This window comes from Anastrepha ludens, chromosome 5 (assembly GCF_028408465.1).
Source record: "Anastrepha ludens isolate Willacy chromosome 5, idAnaLude1.1, whole genome shotgun sequence".
NCBI classification, from domain to species: Eukaryota; Metazoa; Arthropoda; class Insecta; order Diptera; family Tephritidae; genus Anastrepha; species Anastrepha ludens.
Window position 1 is genome coordinate 79,959,623 of NC_071501.1, and position 26,443 is coordinate 79,986,065.

General features: G+C 39.2%; 2 protein-coding genes across 8 annotated transcripts in view; one reads left to right on the forward strand and one right to left on the reverse strand.

The window, feature by feature from the left end:
- LOC128864351 (bridge-like lipid transfer protein family member 1) overlaps positions 1-26,443 on the reverse strand; it is a 52,130-nt gene that overhangs the window by 16,868 nt on the left and 8,819 nt on the right. For 2 of the 7 annotated variants that reach the window (XM_054103969.1, XM_054103968.1), the window contains exons 9-23: positions 20,701-20,922; positions 20,312-20,644; positions 20,033-20,258; positions 19,673-19,962; positions 19,482-19,599; positions 18,877-18,972; positions 11,212-11,789; positions 6,178-6,316; positions 5,903-6,100; positions 4,892-5,844; positions 4,637-4,826; positions 4,390-4,554; positions 4,078-4,330; positions 3,069-3,171; positions 2,694-2,803 (exon numbers count right to left, since the gene is read on the reverse strand). In XM_054103969.1, the coding sequence (XP_053959944.1) occupies positions 2,694-2,803; positions 3,069-3,171; positions 4,078-4,330; positions 4,390-4,554; positions 4,637-4,826; positions 4,892-5,844; positions 5,903-6,100; positions 6,178-6,316; positions 11,212-11,789; positions 18,877-18,972; positions 19,482-19,599; positions 19,673-19,962; positions 20,033-20,258; positions 20,312-20,644; positions 20,701-20,922 (3,974 nt within the window). The remainder of the gene's footprint in view (positions 1-2,693; positions 2,804-3,068; positions 3,172-4,077; positions 4,331-4,389; positions 4,555-4,636; positions 4,827-4,891; positions 5,845-5,902; positions 6,101-6,177; positions 6,317-11,211; positions 11,790-18,876; positions 18,973-19,481; positions 19,600-19,672; positions 19,963-20,032; positions 20,259-20,311; positions 20,645-20,700; positions 20,923-26,443) is intronic. The other 5 variants (XM_054103973.1, XM_054103972.1, XM_054103970.1 and 2 more) reach the window with 4 other exon arrangements.
- Positions 8,675-9,531, forward strand: LOC128864352 (uncharacterized). The gene is made up of 4 exons (XM_054103975.1): positions 8,675-8,783; positions 8,845-9,011; positions 9,084-9,300; positions 9,375-9,531. The coding sequence occupies exons 1-4, from the start codon at positions 8,688-8,690 to the stop codon at positions 9,489-9,491; spliced, it is 597 nt and encodes a 198-aa protein (XP_053959950.1). The 5' UTR covers positions 8,675-8,687; the 3' UTR covers positions 9,492-9,531.

Here is a 26,443-nt window from a genome sequence, read left to right on the forward strand (position 1 = left end):
ATATAAGGAGGAAGATTGCCAACAACAACAATCATATAAACGGTCGAGGAATTTGTAGGGAACTTTTTATCCATTGCCGAACAGTTTAGTACGATTTGAAAAAGACTGGATATACAAAACGAAGCACGATGTGAGAGAAATTTTAAAGAGATGGATTACTGGTGATGAGAAATAGTTTACATACGACAGTAAAAGTACGTCCACATAAGGCAGATGAGCTGCAAAATTGGTAGAACACCGGTCCGGCCAGACCAGGGTGCCCAACGGAGGGTTAACAAGCTCGCGTTCCGGGGCATAGAGGGAAATGCGATAGTGGACGAAATAGCTAAAGAAGGCGCGATACTTGCAGTGGATCAAATAAGCCAGGTACTTAAGCCCCTGTGCACAATTCAAGAACAATTAGAGCAGCACATGCTGAGAAAAACGAAAGCCAGATGGCTTAGTTTAACCAACTGCATAGTTACCAGGATCATGGTTAAACGCGCATATGATGACAGGTATACTGAATCGGTTATAACGTTCGATAGAAGGAACTGTAGAACTTTAGTTGTTGTACTAACAGGGAGCTGCCTAGTTGCAGCGCATGCTTACAAGCTAAATCTAACTCCTAGCAACGCTTGCAGGAAATGTAATGAGCCGGGTACATGAGAAACCCTGGAGCATCTCCTATGCCACTGTCCGCCTATCTCGAAAACTAGGCTATGCCACCTGGGCGCTCTCAGTTTTGAGAGACTGGAATGTAGCCCTGAACTGGAGCTTGAGCGACTCCTAAAATTTGCGAACAGTACGGGCATCTTGTTGTTGTTGTTGTTGTTGTTGAAGTGGTTGAGTATTTCTACTGAAATATTCCTAACTAGTGACCAGCACTGTTTTACTACCTTGTTCTCGTGTGATGATGTCTTTTTTTTTGCCTAAGTCAGATCCATTTTGTGAGTTGAAATCCAAGTATAGCAGTAAATTCTTTATCTTGATGTCTGATATTTCATTAATTTGCTGTAAGAAAGGCTTAACAAAAGAGCGAAGTCTTGCCCTAGCTACCCCTAGACATTCACATAAGTAGTAGAAGACTTTCATTCTGACCTGTAAGGGTTGCAGTGATGCATGAAATGTTTGGTCGAGAGCATCCTAACAGATATTTCGTCTTTTGGATTTTGTACGACGGTCATGTGTTTTTGTTGTAATACATGTAGTTAATTGCTTCCACCTTCTTTCGGCTAAAGCATGATAGTGTGAAGCAATGGATGCTTCTATTGTGTTGAGTGGGTTGGCGACTGCCACCGCTTCTGCTATGTCGAGTGCCGAAACTTCTCTTGCTAGCTCACCCGCTATCTCATTATACCGTATGATCCTATGACCGGGAACCCATATCAGAGTAATTGCAAGCCAATGACTAAGCAATTCTAGCTCCTACTCTCTACATTGTGAAACTAGTCTGGATGAAATGGAAAATGGTCTTGATAGCTGCTTGACTTTCTAAAAGGATAGCTACTCTTGGACCAATTTCTTTGTAGGGTTTTAGTGATTCGCATGCTTCTCTGATTGCTAATAGGTTTGCCCGGGACACGCTGGCATAGTCAGGAAGTCGAATTGACTGAGATAGGTTGAGCGGTTCCGATTGGAAGCCAGCTGCTACACCACAGATCATCTTAGAACCGTCAGTGTAGATTTCAATACCGTATCTTCCACTCACCTTCCGTTTGCCCCATTCGACTCTCGAGGGAAAACGTACCGTAAAGTCTTTCTTGAAGTTATGGTCGGGGACTGTGTAGCCTAGTCTGTTTTTGAGCAGCGAGGGTCTCTGTAGGAGGATCTTGCTGTGACCGTACGATCTTGTGCATCATGAGTGATGCATATTTTCGCTAAAATAGGACTCTGACCTGGTATCGCTATGGAACAATCTGGTCTCTGCGTGACTTCGGCCAGCCAATTTAATCTAACCTAACCAACCTATGTATAGGAATTATTCACTGCTGATTTGCTCAGTAACCATAGAAGTTTCACGCTGATGGCGTAATTATGGGGAATAATAATAAAGTTCTCTAAAAAAATTTTATAATTTTTAATTCTTATTTTTTTTTTTTTTAATTTATAATTTTTAATTTTTCTTAATTAAAAATTTTTTTTTTTTTAGTTTTTAATTTTTTTTTTTTAATTTTTACCTTTTTTAATTTTAGGGTTACCTTTTTTAAAATTTTTTATTTTAATTTATTTCCTTTTTTAATACTGATTTGCTCAGTAACCGAAGAAGTTTCACGCTGATGGCGTTATTATGGGGAATATAAAAATATTATGGTGAATTTAATAAAGTACACTAACAAAATTTTGTTTCAATTTATACTTTTTTTTTTTCAATTTTAAATTTAAATTTTTTTTTTTAATTTTAATTTTTTTTTTTTTAATTTTAATTTTTTTTTTGTTATTTTTTAATTTTTAATTTTTTTTAGTTATTTTCTATTTTTTTTTTTTAATTTTTAACTTTTTTTTTAAGTTATAATTTTAATAAGTTTTTTTTTTAATTTTAATTTTAATCTTTTAATTTAATTCTTTTTTTTTTAATTTTAATTTTGATTTTAATTTTTTTTTTTAATTTTATTTCCTTTGTTTCAATTTATAATTTCAATTTTTTTTGTTTAATTTCTTTTTTAATTTCTTACTGAACTTTTTACACAATCAAAAATTTTGCAATTACTCACCGAATTCCGGCACCTGCTTTTCCACTAGTCCAGAAATTATTGGCAGCATTTGTATGCTAGAACGAGATGAATTGCCATGTGAAATATTCGAGCACTTACTAAGCGCTTTGCTGCGAAAGCAATGCATGCATTTACGTATACAAATTCGTTGGTGAAAGCGATTGGCACAACAGAACAGACAAACCCACATATGGCATAAAAATCAGCGCACATGAATTCATATGTAAATATATAAGCCAATCAAACGGATAAACGGGAGACAAATGTAAGTTCGTATATACAAAATGAGAATAAAATGAATTTTGAACATATTAACAGTTATAATCAATCAAACAAATTTAAAGGTACTAATTTAATGTTTAAAAAAATGCTCACCCTTTGCGCGTTGAATGTATATTTGGTGAAGTGGAGTTTGATCTTTGTGCCGCGCCATGTAGCGACGCTTCATTTGCAAAGCCCATACCGAACTGTGAGGTGTCTAAAATGTAATAAATCTTTAAATTAGAAATCCACACACTTTCAAAAATAACCAACGAGTTGAGTATAGTTTGTGCTATAGACATGAGTGCCACCTGTTTGAGCTGCAATCGCGGTAGTGGCATGTGCAACAGTGTACCGTGACAAAGCTTGAAACAATCATAAAACCAACCAAAAATCAAACAAGTGTGTAAACGCTGTCAGACAATCATGTATATATAACAAAACTATACACTTTGGATATATAGCTTGAGAAATATTTGAAAGTGCAGAGTATTAGATCGAAAAAGTTAGCGCATATGAAAAGTATTATCAGCACATTTCAGCGATGGCCCAAATTTGATGTGAAACAAAACACACAAACAAGGTGAAGACAAACACAAAATTTTTACGTAACTGAAAGAGTGCTTGACAAGAATTTTGATATAAAAAACAAGTAATGATGAAAGAAATAACAAAATAAGCGCCTAAAATATTACCCAGACAAAGTGGACATACATACAACATAGAACATAACATAAATAAAACAAAAGCATGCTTGCAAAGATGAACTTTCACACAATTCAAAGAGAGTGAGAGTGGGGAAGAGCTACAGATTTCAACCATAAACTGAAATGTACTCAATTATTGCTTGCAAAGAACTTTAGAACGCGTAGAAGCATTAAATATTCACAGCAAAGAAATACGCAGTTTACATTGCGTTTGTAAAATGCATTCTTGTTGTTGATCTCAAATATTTTTACAGCCAATGAGGTAGTAAATAAAGCCTGCGTAGCTTCAAGTCCAAAGTAAAAAGAGAAGAATATAGTTATAGAAAATAAAGTGTATACGCAATCTCCTCGAAAGTCTTAATAGAATGAGGGGAAAACGCGGTAGTGTTTGTTGAGAGGTGGTTAATCAAAAATACCAATATGATTTCGATGATGCTGTGTTTGCCCAAGTAATAAAGCATTCTCACTCTCTTCCGGATTATCGCCGACACCCGCATATGCACCCATATCGGCTTCACCTTCACATTCAGCATCATCGCATTCTTCCTCCTGTTGCGGAAAGGAAAATGTCACATTGATGGGACGTGCCAATTTATTCTTGTACTGATGTTCAAATAGAATTGGATTGTAAAGTGTGTTCTTCCACTGGCGACTCAGCACAATGACACCCTAAAATATGTTTAGTTAAAAACCAAAACCCAATTAGCATAATTTTAGCCAATCTTAACCTGTCGCAATGTATTCAAATGTGGCACATCGCTTTGCTTGAAGATTTGCTCGACTTTTTGCACACCCTCGTCTAGCACTAGTTTCTGCATTATATAGCAAAGTTGACAACTGGGATCCTCTTGCAAAGTTTTCGAAAGCAGCGTGTAGTTGTTGGCATAGCGGCTCTGTGGAATACATTTTTTATTTTGTAAATGCTTAAATTTTTACGAAAATATACATTTCTTGTTTTCATCACATAACACAAACCTTTTTAATTTTGGGACTGCGCTTTATTTTATCATTGTCCAATGCATCTGCCATCAGGCAGGCGGCTATGGCTGTTTGCCGCGTGTGTAGAGCGCGCATCAGCGACACAATCTTTATGGCCAAGCGGTTGCTGGGGTTCATCCAGGCGGTGATGGCGGGTGAAGCAGTACTTAAAAGATTCCAATCGAGTCTGAAAAGTAGCATTACAATTTTTTTTTTTATCTATGGAGAACATTTTTAATTTCATGCGCTCACCTGGTTAAATCAATTTTCCGCGTGATCGGCACACAAGGCGGCGCTGCGAAGTTGAACCACACCGATTTCAGTTCAATTACGCATGAGGAGTTCTTCTCAGTCTCCTTCACATTTGGTGTCTTCTGCTCAAATGGTTCTTTGCCATTATTTTTACCCTTCTCCTGTTCTTCATCGACCTGTGGTTTCGTAGTTGATTTCCGATTTTCGCTCATACTCTCCGTGCGCTCTGGCACAATTATACTTTCCAAGGCAGTTTGAAACTTCTCCTTGGGTGTTTTAGGTGTTGGCGGCTTTTTGGTAATCAAGCGCCAAGCTGCCTCCGCTTTTGATGTTGCGCTAATATCTGCGCTTGCACCGCCCACCAAATCACTTATATTAACGCCACGCACAATACCCACCGCCTCTGTGGCGCTCTCAGCAATTTCAGCTAGTTCTTCTTTAGTATTTTCAGATTTCTCAAAATGTGAACGTTTCACTATCTTCACACCCACACCCTCCAAGCCACATTCGAACATTATGTAGCCTACGCCGTCAACACCTCCGGTACTTTCAGGCATTTTAACCAATTCAAAGAGCACCTTACTTTTGTGTTCGGGTATGGCGGTAACAATTATAGGCGATTCTTGGACACAGCTCGATTCGGTTTTCAGCCGCCGTAACTGCGCATGCGCACGCCCCACATCAAGCGTAATTACCAACTCTTCCAGTTGTTTTTCGGACGTTTCAATTAGTATGGGCTCGCCTTGTATGTTGTCCGGACGCGTTTGCGAGGACAAATGCGCTAGGAGCGCGCGTGTACCTTTCATAATGCCACCCTTTTTGTGGCTATTGCCCGATTGCACAGTTTGCTGTATGTAAACATTGTGCATGGATGCGCGTGTAGTTTTACCCAAATGGAATTTGGTCGACACACCTTCTATGTAGAATGTCAGAAGTGAGACGCAACTGAGATCCTGCAAAAGCCAAAGTTACGGCAAAATTGTTTGGGAAAAAATTGGAGTAGGGAATTACCTGCACATTATCCAACGCTGCCACTGAGATAACCTCTTCAATGATTGACGACTGCAGCATTGTTATGCTAACCTTTGGTAGTACAATCAGCCCTTGCGTCTTTGTCGATATACTCTCTTCATAGACATCACTTAGAAATGAGTCGCCGGGTCCTTGTAAGTTGCGCTCTGTAGTTGAACGTTTCGAATTCGAATGCACCTGCAGAAATGTTGGAAAATTAAGAGCGATAGCGCATGAAAAATTTCCAGAAAAATATCTTTATTTCTAACAATCACCTGTGACCAGTAACTCAAACTTTGATCCCGCTTGAGTATATTATCGTTCTGCACCTTTGCAATGCATGAGGCGTGTATGTGATTGACCACCGAGAGTAGATGCAGTGACGATATTGTGGGTATGCTGGCTTCCACCATTCTGTTGGGGTATGGCAACAAAATATATTTCAATTTGTTTTGTGCCAAAGAAAATAAATGCACAAAATAAGGTAACATAAATAGGTAAATAGTTGAAGTGACAGCACAAAGTGGCAGAAACTAAAATTAAAGGTTTTGAGACTAAAAACATACAAAGCTCGGATACGCCTTTTGGAACAGTGAATAGGAAACTGGCTCATTAAAGTGAATGAGCAAAAATATAGGGTTGTTCAATAGGTGCGCTTCAACTTTTTTCCGATAGGGAGGGCGAACGACGCAATATTTTTTATTTTTCACTTGTCATTTGTAAACTTCATTAGTATACATTTCATCATGGAACGCTACACACTTGAGCAACGATTGCAAATCGTGCAAATTTTTTATGAAAATAATCGTTCTGTTGCTGCTACTTTAAGAGCATTACGGCCATTTTACGGTCCATTTAACAAGCCGTCCCGTTTTGGGGTTATGTGAAGTTATTGGTCTACAGTAACAAGCCGGCGACGATTTGTGAGCTCAGAGCCAATATTGATCGCGAAATTGCTGGAATTTCGGCCGATTTATGCAAAAGAGTGGTCGAAAATTGGGTTCAACGATTGGACTTCGTAAAACGTGCACGCGGTGGTCATGCAAAAGAAATCGAATTTCATATTTAAATGTATATGTTCAAACTCGATAATAAAAAAAAAATTAGTTAAAAAAGTCAAACCGCTTGTGTTTTTTTTCAAAAAGTTCAAAAGTTGAAGCGCTCTTACTGAAACCCCCCCCTCACTTGGTTAGACGCCTCACCTGGAAAAGGCATATATCCATGGTCGAGAAAAATATCTCAGAAGGTAGGTGAAGCGATTGCAGTACCACTCTGGAACGCCCAAGTAGTCGCTTAAAGACCTGCAACAGGCAAATGCCTATAACCAGCCAGAGCTGTTGATGTAATGGAGAAGATTGATGGGATTTAGGTTGGCGCACTGCCCCAGATTGTGGAAAAAAGGAGCAGCCATTGACCTTAATCGTCTAGCTGCCAAACCCGGACATTTAAAGGGAAAGTGCTCAACAGTCACCTTCTCTGAAAGGTCTGCACAACTACTTGAATGGTATACCTAGAGGGTGTGCCCATACCAGAAGGTGTGCCCATCGTCCAACGAGCGGTAAACACAGCTACGAACTTGAAAATTGAATGGCGTGGAGTCCCCAGGACTTTCTGAGTCCTCCGTCTATTGTATTGGGGCCCAAGGGTTTTAGCAAATGAAGAAATGCAGCTTCATATTTTCTGCGCTTTTCTGAGAAATAAGTTGTGCAATTCCCCTTTAACTACAGTCCGGGAGATGCCGTTGACCGGGTAGGAGGTCTCTGAGACCAATTCAGTTCCCTTCCTGGCAAGCTCATCAGCAATTTAGTTTTCCTCTATGTTCCTATGTCCTGGAATCCAGGTGTTTTACCTGCACACCCAAGATATTTGATCTCCTCCTTACAGGAGTTGACTAGTTTGGATCTGCACCATGACGTCACCAGAGCCTTGATCGCGGCTACATAGTTCTGCGTAATATGAAATTCAGACATAGCGACATAGATTTAATCATTCCCATGGCTGCGTTTCTACAGCGGATTTTATTCGGATTTTTCCCAGCCAAGGAGTGCCGCCTCAATAAACTAGCCCTGGTTAGTGCACTGAACCTCACATATATTTAACTCTGTCCAATTTGTGGTACGGTATATGTCTTGATTTTGCTCCACAAATGAAAGCACTTACAGTTTCATTCACCTCCGAACGGCAGATTATTTTTTACCAGAACCTTTTTTATGACAAAAACACATTTTGGAGGCTGCGATCTCCTTACCAATTAAACCTGAGCCCTTCCTTGCTCAACACACCATCAAGGAGCAGCTAAGGAGTGAAGAGCTAAGACTAAGGAAGGTTAACTGGCACCAAATTAGGGGGCTACGCCTGACGAAACACGTATAATCAAAAGAGGTTTAGCAAAGTCATAGCCTTCCCTAAGGATAAACTGAGAATGGTCGCGGGCATTCTCACAGGCGATTGCACAGTCATCTACACAGGATTGGGATATAGTCCACTGACTCTTCTTGTCCTCCGTTTATTGTTGTGTGGTTCCAGCAAAAAGCAACGCATTTAAAATATTTCGAGAAACGAGGTAATACGGCGCAAAACTCCTATTCCCAGTCAGTCTGATCTTATTCTAATTAGCCAACGCTGGCACCCTTTTCTATGTGAGTGATGCGGTGTCTGATCCGATTCATTTCAATTCCCATCACTAAAATGAAATACTTGTACCTGTTTCATATGAAAATTTTTAAACGCAAAGCGTTGGAAATCATGAGACACGTCAAGATGTTTTCAAAACAATTTGCAAGAAATGTCGTTTCACCTTCAAACAATAACAATTTGCTGCATATTTGTATGTTTGATGTGCTTGCAAGAAGGACAGACACAGCAATTCAACGTTTATCACGTATGGGCGCTCAAAGCAGTAGCCACTGGCACCTGATTAACTTGTTCACTCTCAATTATAGAGAAGAGATACAGAGCCTAAAATGGATGAAGGCGATCCAACGAAAGGTTTAAGTGATGCTGAAATCGATATGGCGCTGGACGACCTATCGCTAGCAGATTTGAAGATGTTAAGTCAGCTGATAGACAAGCCAGATGCGCCCGATTATGATTATGTCGATTATGACAGGTACAAAGTAACCAAAATCCTTGAAATGTTACACGCATTTGATATTAAATTTATTTATGTACTCTTGGCTAGCCGAAACTATGCCTTGGGCCCACCACGTGACCGCACCTTCGATGATAACCCCATTGATGATGAGATTAACAAAAATTACTACGACGATATCGATGAACCACAAAGAGATACGCGCAATTTGATGCATTTCAAGATACCACGACAAAATTTATTACCCTTCATGGAGCAAACAGAGAATCAACGCACAAAACGCGAAAATGGACATGAAATAAAACAGGCAAGACATTAATTTTGGGGTGTTCGGGTCTTTTGTATATTATGCGGTCTCAACTCTATTTTGTGCATTAGTAGGCTACGGTGGATGCCGAATACATACGTCAGTTGGAGAACTCTTTTCCGCGTGATCAAGAGCAAAATAATGAGGAGGGCGGCGAAAAAAAGGAGCACATACGCGTAAAACGCAATTGAGTACCCACTCACACACACACACGAGACCCAAGAGATTAAATACATTTATACATAAATATTTACAATAGTCTCTAAATTATATTTTATGACTTTAATAAAATTGCATATATATACACATATACAGTCTGTCTAAAAAAAGCGTGACCGGCAATCACGGACGAATCTTCTTTTTAGGCGAATAGTTGTGTGCGTCGGTGCTGGTGTACTGCTGATAATTGACAACTTCAACGAACTGTTAAGCACCCAGTTAAGGTTCATATTTGGGGCTGATTCTCCGAAAAAGGATTTGGCCGTTTATTTGTGTTTACCGCCAATTTGAATGCAGTTTTGATGAATACAATTTACCAAAAAGGATTGCCATGTTACGGTCAGCTGCGAAAAAGTTTGGAAGAACTGGCCAACGTTGGATTTTCCAAGAAGACAACGATCCGAAGCATGGAAGTTGAAGTTGCGTAGGGTAGAAACAGCAAAATGGAATGGGATTGAAATGTTGGAACGGCTTTCACAGTCGCCTGATGCTAACCCTACTGAAAATGTTTGAGCAACCGTTAAGGAAAACGAAATATGGATGGTCAAACAGTAAGCAAGACAAATTCGGCTGATTTGGAGCCGATTTCCTCCATAACTTGCGCAGAAATTAACACAAAGTATGACTCACCGTTAGTTCTGCCTTTTCGAAACTGGATAAAGAAGTAAAACGAATGGTTCTGGTGCTGAACGAGGACGAAACGAAGTACCTTCTAACATCAAAAAACAAAAAAAAAACAGTCGGCGCACTCGCGTATCGGCACCCACGTCACTGTTGGCAGAGTATGATTTCGAGGTTGTAAAAGACTTCGTTTATTTAGGAACCAGCATTAGCACCGATAACAATGTCAGCCTGGAATCCAACGTAGAATCTCTCTTGCCAACAAGTGCTGCTTTGGACTAAGTAGGCAACTAAGTAGCAAGTCTCGACGAACAAAACTAACACTCTACAAGGCTCTCATCATGCCCGTCCTAACGTATGGCGCAGAAGCGTGGACGATAGCAACATCCGAAGAGGAGTCCCTTAGAGTGTTTGAGAGAAAGATTTTTGGCCTTTTGCACGTTAGCAACGGCGAGTATCGCAGGCGATGGAACGATGAGCTTTACGACGACATATACATAGACATAGATCCAGCGACTACGTTGGCTGGGTTATGTCGTCCGAATGAATATGAACGCTCCGGCTCTGAAAGTATTCGATGCGGTACCAACTGGTGGTAGCTGAGGAGGAAGGCCCCCTCTGTAAAGAAAGAACAGGTGGAGAAAGGCTTGACTTCACTTGGTGTTTCCAACTGGCACCGGTTAGCACGAGCAGTCGGTTTTACGTTACCGAAACGACCCGGATTTATATCCGGTCAAGGATTGCCACTCCAGCAGCATTCCCCGTATGTAAGAATGGGGAATGTTTATGCTGCTACAACAGCAAAGCACGAGAAGGAAAGACTGGCGTGCTGTGTTGAACTCGGTCAAAATCGCGTAAGCGATTATCGTGCCAATCAAGAAGAAGAATGACTCGAAGATGTATGTAAATCCATTACAGCTAATGGTGGTGACTATACAGTTGATTAAATAATTTGCATATGATAAATATTATAAGCCCATAGAATCGAATTGACCAAATGGTTTCTAGGTTATGGCGCTCACACTTCTATTATACAGATTGTATATATCAATAAACGTTTCCTTTACTTACCGCTGCAATCCTTCCAGCATCAATGGTGTGAGGAAGACATTCACCTGTCCCTTCAAGCGCGCCACCACCGATGTACAGGCTGCACCTTCCGCCTGTAAACTCATAAATTCGCCATCGTCGAAACCATTTGTCGTTTTGTCGCTCTCTTCTTCTTTCAATAGCACACTGGGATCCCACGGATGCGACTTTGGGCCACCCATAAATGTGGCCGAACTATTGCTGCCCGTTGTATTCTCATAACGTGGCACCACTTTGATTTCACGCCAACAAGCGTACAAATCAAAATGTGGCACCATTTTGCTACCAATATAGGTTAGACCGCCATCTTCGTTCTCGTGAAACATGGGCGTGGAGAAAACGTCTGGCCCTGATGGAAAGGCGCAAGCGGTCCAATTGAAGCATTTCACTTGTGACAAATGATTTAGATAGCTTGCCATCAGTAGTGGTGAATCGATGATGGGCCGATTCACTTGCTGATGCAGATTGACAAGTGCAACGTCTTCCTGTGACGACATGGCCGAGATGAAAGAGTTTGACGATAGCGAAGGTGTGCCCGAGGAGGAGCCACGAGAATCAACCTGGAGAAAGGAAATTTGAAAAACAAAAAAGGATTACATTTCTTTAGAAAAAATCAATTATTGTGCTAGAAAGCTACTGTGTTGTGAGTTAACTGGCGACAGACTAATTTTGCGCTAGTATAGTAAGCAAAGAAAGGAGCATTCAAAGCTAAAGCAGCAGAATTTGTAGCGAAGTAAATGTAGAAGCAAATATAATAAAATAAAATAAAAAATTCAAAAATTAAAAATACTTATAAGTATCAAACAAATGCATATGCGAAAGCCAAGCGCTGAGTTTCCAAAGAAAGCTGAATAAATTCTAGCGAAAAGGTAAACGAAAAACGCTACTTTAAATTGTATTGCATGCTGATATATGTAAGTTGTATACTTGACCCAAGAAGCACCTAAATATGTGACCAAAAAATCGTTTCTTGATCTACCAACATCCCAAGACTAAACGAATAAAATATTTTCCCTAAATAAAATATTATGCCAACAAATTGAGGGTATAGTGGCGCTATTTTGAAGTAAGTAATTTGAGGTTATATGTATATTAGTTACAGTAAACTGTCTAGCCTTACAAGAAAGAAGTTCTGGGTCTAAAATAACTTTACAAGCCAATTTCGAAAAAATACAATTTTGTTTGCCGAACCTAGGGGTAACCTTTCTACATTATTCATTAAATCATCGGCATTTAGAGGTATGAAATATCGAATTTTGAATAAGAAGACAATTTTTTGTTCATTTCAAAGTTCATTGGCCTTAAGTACCCCGTTCTAATACCCACCGTAACTCAATTCATACCACCTTAAGGGGACCCGCTGGTCTAGAAATTTCAAAAAAATCGATTTTTTGTTTTTTCAATATTTCGAAAGTATAGTATCTTAGGAATATACTGTAAAATTTTCCTGCAGAAATTCCCAATATTATAACTTCCACGGTCCATTAACTAGGTAGAGAGCGGTCCGCGTGCTCCTGTAACTCAAATTTTAAACTCATTTATCTCGAAACGACTTTTTTCGGCACGGCGGGGATGAAAACAAAAAAACTATTCAACCGAATTACTTGAAATTTGGATATGTTGTTCACAACATGTCGGAACTAGAATCATAATTTTATTTAAATAATTTTTTATTTTTTTAAATAAAAAACTAGTGAAAAAAAAAATCGATTTTACGACCTTTTTTTCAAAAGTGCGCCATTTTGTCAATTTTTCATTTTTCCGATTTGTTCTAGTTCCGACCATAACTGCACTCTTTCTGATTAAGAATCTTCTTGTATTTTGTGTTTCAGATGAGTAGAAGTCTCGAAATCATCTACGCCGTCCGGGTTCGACTTTTCGAGAGGGTCGTCTTCAGCGGCATTTTTATAATAAATATTGTTTCAAAAGTAAAAATTTCTTTGTATGCTCAATAAACGTACTAATAAGCCCGAAAAGTTGAAACATCGTTTTTTAAATTTTTAATGGCAAAAAAAAATCGTGAAAATAGGTGAAAGTTTCGTGCTCTAGACCACCGGGTACCGTTAACGTACTACCCTAATGTTAGTGAATTGTAGCTAGAAAAAATCCATTTCACTTTTGCTAAGAAAAAACTATTTAAAAATTGTTCCAGTAGTGTTATTAAAAAAAAATACAAAAAAAAAATTAAATAAAATAAAAATTAAAAAAAAATCTATTAAAAAAATTAAAAATTAAAAACAAATAAATTTTTAAGTCAATTTCGAAAAAAAAAAGTTTTTTGTTTGGACTATTTTTTTTAATTGACTTGCAAAAATACTTTAGAAGCAAAAGAGTACGGCGAACTTTTTTTCCGGCACTGTATAATAAACAGTCCGCGACAAACCATAGCACATCAACATTTTGACCAATATTGACTATATTAATTTTTTTAATGCTCATTATTTTTTAAACCCAGGTTTCAAATATTTTATAAAAATAAAAAAAGTTCACAAAAACTTCCACTAAAATACGACAGTTTTTAATTAGAGAAATTTAGAAAAAATTTTGGTATGCGGTTTTATAGCTTAATAAATTTTAGTATAATAAAGTGTTAGTTTGAAGTTGCTGAAAAATCCCTTTCAGTATTTTTAATTTTGTTCCTTGACATATAACATCTATTATATACATATAGGAACGTTACCAAAAAAAGAAAAATAGTCGAAACTGACGATCTCTAAAAACTGGCGTTCCCATGACAGTCGGTTCTACGTTACCGGAACGACCAGGACTTATATCCGGCCAAGGATTGTCACTTCAGCAGCATTCTCCGTCCATGTATAGGGAATGTTTATGCTGGTACAACAAGAACATCTCTAGAAAAGAATAGTTGTAGAGGCAACACAGATGATTACCCGGTTTTTTTTTTTTTTTTTTTTTTGATTTTTTATAATTTTTCCCCCTTACATTGAACGCACCCAAATAACAATTACAAGACAATTTTCCTTATTGAAAATGTTAGTTTTCCTAGAAATGAAGAAGGTGAGAAAATATCTTTTAAATGATACTAAGAAGTCTAAATTGGTCCAGATTTGGCTGATTTCTTCAGATTTTTCTTCAGCCTATCTTCAGAAAACAAAACAACACAGATAAAAAATAGCATACAAATTTAATTGTTTCAATAACATTTTTATGCAGACTTTTTAAGATTTAACTCTTCTCTACTCTATTTATCTCTACTACTATTTGAGAAGATTTTTGGAAAAAATTATGCTTTATTTATAAAAAAAACTCGATTTTTGAAATCGGTCCGGGTCCCGTGGGCGGCAGATGGAAAAACAGACAGAAAAATGTGGGTAAATCGATTGCTTTCGTTGTTTTAAACATTTTAATATACATATATACAGTCTGTGTCAGAAGAAAAGAACCGGTTTTTTTCTTGTAACTCTAAGATATATTTCGTTCTGCTTTTTGCTGCATAATAGTCCCTCTCAAGGGCTACGACGCCAGTGCTAACTCAGTTTAGTGTCGTTCGAAACTTTCCCGTAAACGCAACCAAACAAAAATGAGTGAGAAGTACGCGAAGCGAAGCGTTTTGAGGCGGTATTTTTATGCACTCATTCGAAAGGGATGAAATTATCTTACGCCGCGTCTGCAAAAGTGATTAAAAAATTAAAAAAGTTTGTTGTGATGTCAGCGGTATAAGGGGTACAAAAATGTTGATGACTCTTCCGAGCGCAGCTTGAAGCGAGTGACGACATGAAAGCAGGATAAAGTGATCATCCAACTTTTTAAGCGGGATCCTTCTTTGTGACTACGCCAAGCACAATCAGTTCTTAAGCTAAAAAGGGAATCGATGTGAGTATCAACACCATCGAACGTCGACTGAAGCATGCGAACATATCCTACCGTTCCACATCATCAAAATCACTGCTCTCAGAAAAATACATTGAGAAACAAGAAAATGGTGACATAGTAATGGACTGGGAAGACGCCAACCCCATTGAAAATGTGTGAGGGATTATGAAAACGCATCTTGCCGGAAGTCCAGTCCATGATTTAAAGCAACTCGTGCATCAAGTTCGCAAAATTTAGTCCTGTTTGTCGACGAGCTACGCAGAAAAGCTGGTTCAAAGTAGGCCGAGAAGATGTCAAGCTATACTCGACAACGCTGACGCCTACACGGCTTATTGAGTAATTGCGACTCGTAATTTTGTACATACTTTTATGTAAAAAAATTTTAAATATAATATATACCTTCATACTTCATATATACTTCATGAATAATCGGGATTCCTTTTTTCTGGCACAGACTGTAGCTAACTACATATAACTCCATTCAGCTAAACTGTTGTGAAATACCGTTATATTATATAACACCGCGTTACACACATTCTGTCCTATGAACCAAATATACTTTTTCGGAAAGGGGATGAAAAAAAAAATACACGTGTATCGGCGATTTTCATGTACACGTCACAATTTTTTTTTTTGTATTGTATTTTATAACTTTAAGCGAGCAATTCTTGTATGCATATCTGTACAGCCACACGATCTCAGGATTAACTTAACGGATTTGAATGAAATTGGGCACACAGATAGTGTATCACATTTCTAGACTTTTCACCTAGGTGTTGCCACTGACAATGTTTCACAGGGTTGCCACCTGTTCGAAATTAAAAAAAAAATTCCATGAGATATGCCGATGTGGGTATCAAAAGAAAGGTATTTCACTCCGCATTACAATAGAGATATAAAACCCCGAATTTTTTTATTAATTTTATTACATTAAAATTAAAAATTGTTACATTAAAAATTTTAATGCTTTTAAAGAAACTTAGGCCTTTTATTTTTGCGTTTGTAAGCATTTGTGTCAGTATCGCGACAAATAGACCAACAGTATTCGCCAAGCATATGCGCAATGTCTTGTCCTTTAAAGCGCTTTTCAATAGCCGCAATGTCCTGATGGAACCTTTCGCCATGTTCATCGCTACAAGCTTCTAAATGATTGTGAAGGAAATGGATCTTTAGCGACATTAATATGCCCATTTCGCCATATGCCGAAATCATTTCTGCAACAATATTTTTATAATTGTCAACTCATTTGTTGCGCAGAAACTGCTCAATAACGACAACTGTGCCTTTCCATGCACTTCCGGAACTGTAACAAACACACAAACGTCACAGAGTGTGTTGTATGAAACAATAAATTAAAGGTTAATTTGTGGAAGAACATCAAGGCGCACACCACAAATACGAGGAGGAGCTCGGCCAAACACCCAAAAAAAAGTGTACGCGCCAATTATATATATATAGTTGTTTAAAAATTTGGAGTCCCTTCAAGTTATGCCGAAAATTTTGAAAAAAAATTTTTTTTTTAGAAATTCCAAGAAAATCTGAGAATTGATAAAATTTGTTTTTTTTTAATTTTACATAATAAAAACATTTCCACGAGTCTGCCTGCAGAAATTCAGCGCGATTGGATCACGGAAAAAGGGTTAAAAATTTATCCAAAGTTTTTCACACAGGCCGACTACGAGCTCTTTATTTTATACATAAAAAAACAAAATTCTGACGTGTACATGAAAATCGCCGATACACGTGTATTTTTATTTTTTCCCCCTTTCCGAAAAAGTATATTTGGTTCATAGGACAGAAAAAAAGTTCGTTTTTGTAACGCAGTGTAATATAAGAACTAATTTCCTAGTGTTTTTCTTGTAATATAACGGATGTATTTTAATTGATAGGTTAGTTCAGTTGCAATTCCAAAAATATATTGTAGAATCTTAAAAAGCCAATCGATCTAAAAAAATAACACCAACTCCACTTCAGCTGCCATGTAAATTAAATCTTGATTTCCATCTGCGGGCGTACCTTAAAATGTTTACCATAAACAGACTAGGCCCAACTATAACAAATATCTACAGTGATTGTTGTTGTAAAACTGTAAAACATTATCAATGTTCCATTTTCTCCACTTTGGGGAAACACTACTGAATGGCAAACGTTGGCCGGATGTAAATCCTAATCGTTTCCGGTAACAAAGGCAGAGCTAAAATCTCCATAAATTAAGAAGAGTAATAAATGTAAGTAAATATTCCAGGACTGTGCTAAGCAGAGCCATCAAGGAATCCAAATGATTTAAGGGGGGAAGCTGGTCTAGAATTTTGAAAAAATCGAAAAATTTTTTTTTGTCTTAAAAGGTGCTTTAGGGTCTTAGAAATAATATACCAAATGAGGGATGCCAGCAAAAATGTCTAAATGCCCAAATTTTTCATTCGACGGCAGTGCCTCGCAGGTATGCCCCGAACGCTACTTACAACTTTAAACGCGTTTTTCTCGAAATCACTTTTTTTAAACTGGCCGAAGACATAACTCGAACAAATCTTTACCGATTCTTACGAAATTTTGACAATACATTCGAAATACCTTTCTCCGGAGACGTACGTAGGATTTTTTATTTATATTACATAGTTTTTTTTTTAATCAACAATTTTATGTGGTTCTTTATAGTGAAAATTGTAACTTTTTGTTCAAACGTGCACCATTTCGCGAAAAAACAAAATATCGAAAAAATCCTACGTACGTCTCTTTCTGTTGTTATATAGAAACTAAAAAAATTTTATTTTTTGATCCAGGACAAAAATTAAGGAGTTTACGTCTTCGGCAATGGACCCACTAGAAAAAAAGGCGCCTTAGGAGAACTGCTGGACAGCGGCCATTCTGAAATTAATTCAGACGAAAAATTTTGTATTTGTACCATGAAAGCTATATTATTAAACCTATTTCACAGATTTTCGATTGATTCCTTTGAGTCAAAATAAATTCATAAAATATGCCCATTTTTGCGCTCTAGACCAGCTTCCCCCCTTAAGGGAAATGAAAACCGAGACAGAAGAGAATAGCAGCGACTTATAGAAGTGCAAAGTGCGCTAATTGCGGTTTAGGATGAGTAGTTAGATAGATAGTTTAGTTATTTTTTAGTTTGATTTTTAGTTTTAGTTTCAGTTTCTAGAGTTATAGACTAGACTATATATAAGAGTCATAGAGAGTTAACAGTATTGCCTATTAAGATTATTGGCGTATGGAGTTAAATTTTTAGTTAAGTTTGAGGAAGTGAGTCGGTACTAATTTATAAGACTGCCTTACGAAAATACGTGAAATTTCTATTTACATAAAGGTTGAAATATAATTTTTAAAATAAAAATAGTGGGAACAAGCCAATTGCAGCACAAAATTACTACCATATATTAACCAATTACTATAATAAAAGTTCCTTTGTAATAATTCAAAATCCTGAACAGAAATTTTCTTTCCCGTAGAAATTGCTTCTTAAATCCATTAAACACTTACTCACGTACATGCATTTGAGTTTGAAATATAACATCGCAAATAAATAACATTGAAGTAGAAAAATTCATTCAAAGCTAATAAAACACAAAGCCTAGAATTATCTAATTCGAACAAGAATATTAAAATTCGAATATCTAAAACGAAAAAAAGAATCTCTATAAAGAATATGCTACAAACAAATTTTAACAGACGTTGTTCAACGTATTCATAACAATTTAAAAATTTTTGTTTAATTTCAAGTTGGTAATAGAAAGACTTTGGTAGCAAGAAGTAGTAGTAGTTGGATAGTAGATGTAATTTGGCGCTAAGTCTACTCACATCATGAATAAAATGTCGATACTCAGGTCTTGATGAAATATTTGTTAGTTTTCTGATTGGTGTGGCAAGACCATGAATACGTCTCACGTCTTCGTTCTATGAAATTGATGAATTTTGAAAAGAATTGCATGTGGAACATTTTTTATATAAAGGTATATAGAAAAAATGTAAGGGAGTTTTTAAGGTTCCTTAGTTACGGCTTAGTTATACACAAAAACATGCATAGTAAATACTTAATCGATTCTCTGATAAATTGATAACAAAGATATAAATTATGGGTAGTTTTTACGAGTGCTTAGCACATTAAATATGAAGTATTAAAATTTAATTTGTATTTTTTTTTTGTTTTGTTTTTTTTTAGTAAAGTTTAACGTTTACGGAAATATGTAAGCTAATAAAGTTAGATTTAGTTTTTAGTTTCGAATGTATTGTTTAGCGAGTTTTGCAACTGCTTAGAAGGTATATCTGTGATTAATATGAAAATAATGAGAAAAATTGCTTGGAAGCTGCAATACTAAATCAAGTAAGAAAATGGTGTAGGCATGTTCGATTATAGAATTTTTTTTGTGTGTAAAAACGCGCCCAATTCTTAATCTTAAGCATACCAATTCAGTGGTGCTTTGAGGACGCTTTGGCAATGTTTTAGATTCCGGCGCGTGAATCTCCAAATCGCTGCGATAGGTGGAGAGTGTGAGGCCAGCGTTCTCATTTTGTGCGCCAATACTAGAAAATTTATAGAAATTTATATATTTTAAACGGTATAAACTAGTTTGCCTCAGTAAAGCACATCGTTTACCTTAGATCTGAGGAAAAGCGTTTCTTGCCAGAGAGAATTATCGAACCGTTGCGGTTTTTAATGGAACCACCTTGCGACATGACATTCGATATATCCTCTTCGGCTGAGAAAAACATCTCCGAGGGATTCTCCGATGTCAGCGAAATAGTGCGCTGTACTTCGCGCGTCAAGTGATCACCACCATTGGTGAGGGCTGTTTCATTGGACAGCTGTGTTTGCAGCGGTAAATCGGCAATTTCGAATTCGAGCGGATGTGAATGTGGCGCCGAATGTGACATCTCATCTGGTATCTTAAAGGTGCATACAAAAAAAAAATACGTTCATAGCTGTAATAAAATAATAAATATCGAAACAATTTACCTCCAGCTCGTCTTCAACATCGGCTTCCCCAGTTAGTCGCGAATCCGATATGCTGGTTTTCGGTGGTGACACACGTAGAGTATTGTTTTGAGATTGTGATTTAGTTGTATCCGAACCGCGTCGAAATGCTACCTGCAACTGTGATTCGTTAGAGTCCTGCCGCAGCACTTTCTTCGATGGACTATCCAAAAGGCGCGCATAAGGCACCTCAACGGAGGTTTGTCGGCTGTTAGAAAAAATGCAACGTCACAAATTCTTTTACTACTCATTCTTACTAACCTAGCAGTGCTGTATGAATAACGTTTATTGCGTCGCTCTAGTGTATTCGGCGAACCTGTACTCTCGCGTGATTTACGACCATTTATATCTGGCATTTCAATGGCATTACCGATTTTCAGTTTTCCACCAACATCTTTGCTGCACAATTCTGATTTCTTAAGGCTGCCATTACGCAACTCCACAGCTGGCCAGTAATGTTTACCTTTACCGTTAAAATCGGCGCTATCATGCAGCGCAACCGAATGCAAGCTGTAGGGTGGCGTGTGGAACACCAGTTGGCCCTGATGTAGTATACTCTCGCCAAAACCGTAGTCCTTGTTGTTGTTGATAATACTGAAAGTATTTTTTTCTTTTTAATTTGCTTACTTTGATTTCACTAGCCGACTTACAAATAACGCGCTATGTTGTAGTTGTCCTGTATATCTTGGGCTGAGGGTTTGAAAAATTTCAAGCCATTGCGATTGCTGCCGAAGAATGCACAACCGCCAATGCAGCCACAGCGTGAAATTTCGGTGCCAGTTGATGGTGGTAGAGCAGGCGTCGCATTGCTGCTGTTTGCATTCCACAAAAACCATAACCGTTTGTATTTGGCATCATGTTCGCGCAGAAAGCTGAAATAAAAGGTGGGAAAATTAAGCTGCTTGACTTTTTTTTGCTTATTTGGATGTGAACGGATGCGATTACTAGTCATTTTGATCCGATTTTAAGGCTCCAAATATAGTGTCAAAAGTTTTCCAACACATAAAGTTAAAAAAAATTAAAATTTTCCCGAAATATGAAAAAATTTCAGATGTTTTTGTAAAATTCTTTGTTGCCAGCAAAATAGTTGTATCCCTCCTTAGTCACTGCTTTGCTTTAAATATGTATACATATACTTAGTCCTGCCATAAGTTCTGTTACAAGCGAAGTCCGTAATAGATATGAAATTATAATACAGGGTGACAAAAAATAAGTGTATACAACATTTTTTAATGAAAAAAATGTATCATTGATAGTAGCAATGGTTCCATGTGTAGAAGTCCACGCAAGTGGGGAAAGTTACTGATCGCCATTCACTTGGGAGTGGCCAGGACGATTCTTCTACATATGGTTCAAGCACCTCACAACGGCCGGGATTAGCCCACGTATCCTCTGGGTAGCTCCCGAACACCCGTTCGGGAGTGAGCTAACGTGAGAAGGCGAAGCATTCCAGGATAGCTGGTTGTGCGTTGGGTTTGGGACCCGCCACTTAAAAATCCCCCCCAATGAAAAGAATTACAAAGCCTCGGATGAGAACTGCCTTTACTGATGACGACCCCTGCAAACGAAATAAGGAATATGATTTGAGGGCATGCACCTGGAATGTCCGGTCCCTTAATGGGGAAGGTGCCTCTGCCCGGCTGGTTGATGTCCTCGTGAGAGTAAAGGCTGACATCACTGCCATCCAAGAGATGCGATGGACGGGGCAAGGTAAGAAAACCATGGGACCTTGCGATGTCTACTACAGCTGCCATGTAAAGGAGCGCAAATTCGGTGTCGGATTTGTTGTGGGAGAGAGACTTCGTCGCCAAGTACTGTCGTTCACTCCGGTGGACGAGCGTCTCGCAATAATCCGCATGAAAGCGCGATTTTTTAACATCTCGCTAATTTGCGCCCACGCCCCGACGGAAGAGAAGGACGATGCGACCAAAGATTCCTTCTATGAGCGCTTGGAACGTTCCTATGAGCGCTGCCCCCGCCACGACATAAAAATCGTGCTTGGCGACTTCAACGCCAGGGTGGGCAAGGAGGGAATTTTTGGTCCCACAGTCGGAAAATTCAGCCTGCACAACGAAACATCCGGTAACGGACAGAGGCTGATCGACTTCGCCGGGGCCCGAAACATGGTAGTCTGCAGCACCAGATTCCAGCATAAAAAGATACACCAAGCTACCTGGCTGTCTCCTGATCGAAAAACGCGAAACCAGATCGATCATGTTGTGATAGATGGAAGACACGCTTCTAGTGTATTAGATGTACGTACGATCCGAGGGCCCAACATCGACTCGGATCATTACCTTGTTGCAGCCAAGCTGCGCACCCGCCTCTGTGCAGCAAAAAACGTACATCTACCTACGCAAAGAATGTTCGACATCGAAAAGCTGCAATCACAACAGACAGCCAGAAGATTCGCCACTCGACTCTCACTCCTGCTCTCGGAGAGCACTGCCCAACAAACCGGCATGCGCGAGCAATGGAGCAACATTTCTCGTTCACTACGTACCGCCGCCGAAGAAGAAATCGGATTCCGGCGAGCCCGAAAAAACAATTGGTACGACGAGGAATGTCATGCTGCCGCAGAAAGAAAGGATGCCGCCTATAGAGCCACGCTGCGATCGGGCGCAACGCGAGCCATGTGGGATCGCTACAGAGAGCTGAAAAAGGAAGAGAGACGTATTATCCGACAGAAGAAACGAGAGGCCGAAATACGTGAGTGCGAGGAGCTTGAGATGCTGGCCAACAGGAACAACGCCCGAAAATTTTACCAGAAAGTTCGGCGGCTTACAGAAGGTTTCAAGACCGGGGCGTTTTCCTGTAAGAACAAAGACGGCGATCTGGTGACTGACGTACAGAGCAATCTTAAATTATGGAGGGAACACTTCTCGAACCTGTTAAACGGTGACAGCTGCGCATGTCATAGAGAATGTGAAGATCCCGATACCCCAATCGTTGACGACGGAATTGTCGTTCCGTTACCCGACCATGACGAGGTGAGAATAGCAATATCACGGCTAAAAAACAACAAAGCCGCGGGCGCCGACGGACTGCCGGCTGAGCTATTCAAACATGGCGGCGAGGAGCTGGTAAGGTGCATGCATCAGCTCCTATGCAAAATATGGTCGGATGAAAGCATGCCTGCCGATTGGAATTTAAGTGTGCTCTGCCCAATCCATAAGAAGGGCGATCCTGCAATTTGTGCCAATTACCGCGGGATTAGTCTTCTAAATATCGCCTATAAGGTTCTAGCGAGCGTATTGTGTGAAAGGCTGAAGCCCACCGTCAACCAACTGATTGGACCTTATCAGTGTGGCTTCAGACCTGGAAAGTCCACCATTGACCAAATATTCTCAATACGCCAAATCTTGGAAAAGACCCATGAAAGGAGAATCGACACACACCACCTTTTCGTCGACTTCAAAGCTGCATTCGACAGTACGGAAAGGAGTTACCTGTATGCCGCGATGTCTGAATTTGGTATCCCCGCAAAACTAATACGGCTATGTAAGATGACGTTGCTCAACACCAGCAGCGCCGTCAGAATTGGGAAGGACCTCTCCGAGCCGTTTGATACCAAACGAGGTTTCAGACAGGGTGACTCGCTGGCCTTGACATCATCGGCCTTAACAACCGCGCTGTTAGTTCTGCCTTCTCCAAACTGGATAAAGAGGCAAAGCGAATGGGTCTGGTGGTGAACGAGGACAAAACGAAGTACCTCCTGTCTTCAAACAAACAGTCGGCGCACTCGCGTATCGGCACTCACGTCACTGTTGACAGTTATAATTTTGAGGTTGTAAAAGACTTCGTGTATTTAGGAACCAGCATTAACACCGATAACAATGTCAGCCTTGAAATCCAACGTAGAATCTCTCTTGCCAACAAGTGCTACTTTGGACTAAGTAGGCAATTGAGCAGTAAAGTCCTCTCTCGACGAACAAAACTAACTCTCTACAAGACTCTCATCATGCCCGTCCTAACGTATGGCGCAGAAGCTTGGACGATGACAACATCCGATGAAGCGACGCTTGGAGTGTTCGAGAGAAAGATTCTGCGTAAGATTTTTGGACCTTTGCACGTTGGCAATGGCGAATATCGTAGACGATGGAACGATGAGCTGTATGAGCTTTACGACGACATAGACATAGCGCAGCGAATAAAGATCCAGCGGCTTCGTTGGCTGGGTCATGTCGTCCGAATGGATACAAACGCTCCGGCTTTGAAAGTATTCGATGCGGTACCAGCTGGTGGTAGCAGAGGAAGAGGAAGGCCTCCTCTGCGTTGGAAAGATCAGGTGGAGAAGGACTTGGCTTCACTTGGTGTGTCCAATTGGCGCCGGTTAGCACGAGAGAGAAACGACTGGCGCGCTTTGTTAATCTCGGCCAAAATCGCGTAAGCGGTTATCGCGCCAATTAAGAAGAAGAGATAGTAGCACAAATTGTGAAATTTTAATAGACAATGTTTGAGTAACATTATATTCAGCCAGTTTCGAATACACAAGCTCAAACGTTTCAAAAAAGTTTGGGCTATAGGCCGTACTTCGTCTACCGTTATGCGATCCCACTCTCGACGCAACACTTGCTTCAGGGACTCCAAAGTTTTGTGGCGTTTTGCACAGGCCCTTGCTTCCAAAATCGACCATACGCTGTAATCTAGCGGATTAAGATCCGGTGAGTAGGGTGGCCATTCTTGGGAAGTAATGAAATAGGGGAAATTGGCTTTGCACCACTCTTGGGTTGTTTTTGCTCTGTGGGCTGGATTTTGAAGATTTTCAACAATGGACGAAGGTCCAGGGGCTTCTGTAGACCAATTTCTGTCATTTTGATGATTGTGAGCTTGTTCAACGGTAAACAGCTTCTCATCCGTGAAGACGATTTTTTCCCAGTCCGTACCTGCGACACGACGTTGGAGCGAGCGACATCTTTGGAGTCTTACTTTCTTGTTTTCATCCGTGAGCAGCTGACATTTTTGTAGTTTATAAAGTTTAAGTCCAAGTTCTTTTTTCCCTATAAGGCGAATTGATTCACGATTGATGCTTGTCTCACGATGCTGCTTTTCCTCATCGAGGCCATAGAATTTCGTTGAACTCTTTTTTTGAAGATTTTTCGGTTGTTGGAAGTATTAACAATTCGTTATCTTCCTCTTCCAGGACGGTCACCTTCATTACCAAGCTCCTTAAATCGTTTGATTGCACGAGAAACCAATGAACGTGTGAATTCCAAGCTTCCGTGCTATCTCGCAGTTGCGTGCTACTAGCTGATTCAGGGCTGTAATAGCTGAGCGACTACTTGACATCGTTACACAAAATATTTAAAAAGAGCTGGAACAGAAACGAATACTTTTTTTGTACTTCAAAACACCCTCAACAATCACAAAATAAGAGCATTCGCCAAAAAAATTTTACATTCATCTAATTGCTCAGAGAAGTTTGTATACAGTTATTTTTTATCACCCTGTACTTTGTTTGATGAAGTTAGTTTTATTTAATCACGCAAATATTAATTTTAATTTTAAATTTTAATTTCCATTCGAAATGGTCACCATTTGATTTTACACAAGCCTTCAAAGGATTGGGTGCACGGTTTGAATGGATATTGACGTGGCTGCTCGAACCAAAGACTGTTTGAGACTCTCCAAATTTCTGTGAGGCCTTCGATAGGTCTTGTTCTCCAATTCGGACCACAAACTGTAGTTCAAATGGATTCAGATCTGGACTTCCAGACGTCCAATCTTTTGCGGCTATGAACGAAGGAATATTGTTTTTTACCCACTGCTGGGTGGTTTTTGCTTTATAGACTGGAGCGGAATTTTGCTGGAAGATCCAACGCTCTCCATTGAAGAGAGTACTGCTCAACTGCCTCACCACGCCCTCTAAGGCATCCTTCTAGTACACTTTTGCCCCGCTCTTAACCTCTTTTTCGCCGAAATGATGAGATGTCATGCCTTTACACGCTGAACCCTTGGAACAACATTTTTGCGTCTTTACAAGTTTTAGCATAGATTTTGTCGTTTTGCTTATTGAAAACTTCTTCAACAGTGAAAGTTTTCTCATTTGTGAAAAGACCGCGTGCCACCGAAGAAGCTGTTTGCATATGTCGCGCCTAATTTTCTTCAAGCGCATTGTCAAAAGATGACCAGTGGAGATCCTCTCTAATTAGTCTTGAACTGGATCTGGTCGATACATTCATTTCCTTGGACATGATTTTCTGTTTTCTAGGGGATTTCTGCGAATTCTTTCTGAACGGCATTTTTGGCTGCACTGGTTCGAACCAGACAAGGAATACCACATCTTTTTCTATCACTTCAGACGCTTGGGTGCGGTAAACAAACATTCTCGCAATATTAAGCTTTTTCAGCAATTCCTAAATCTCTCTTGCACTTTTACCGCAATGCGATTTT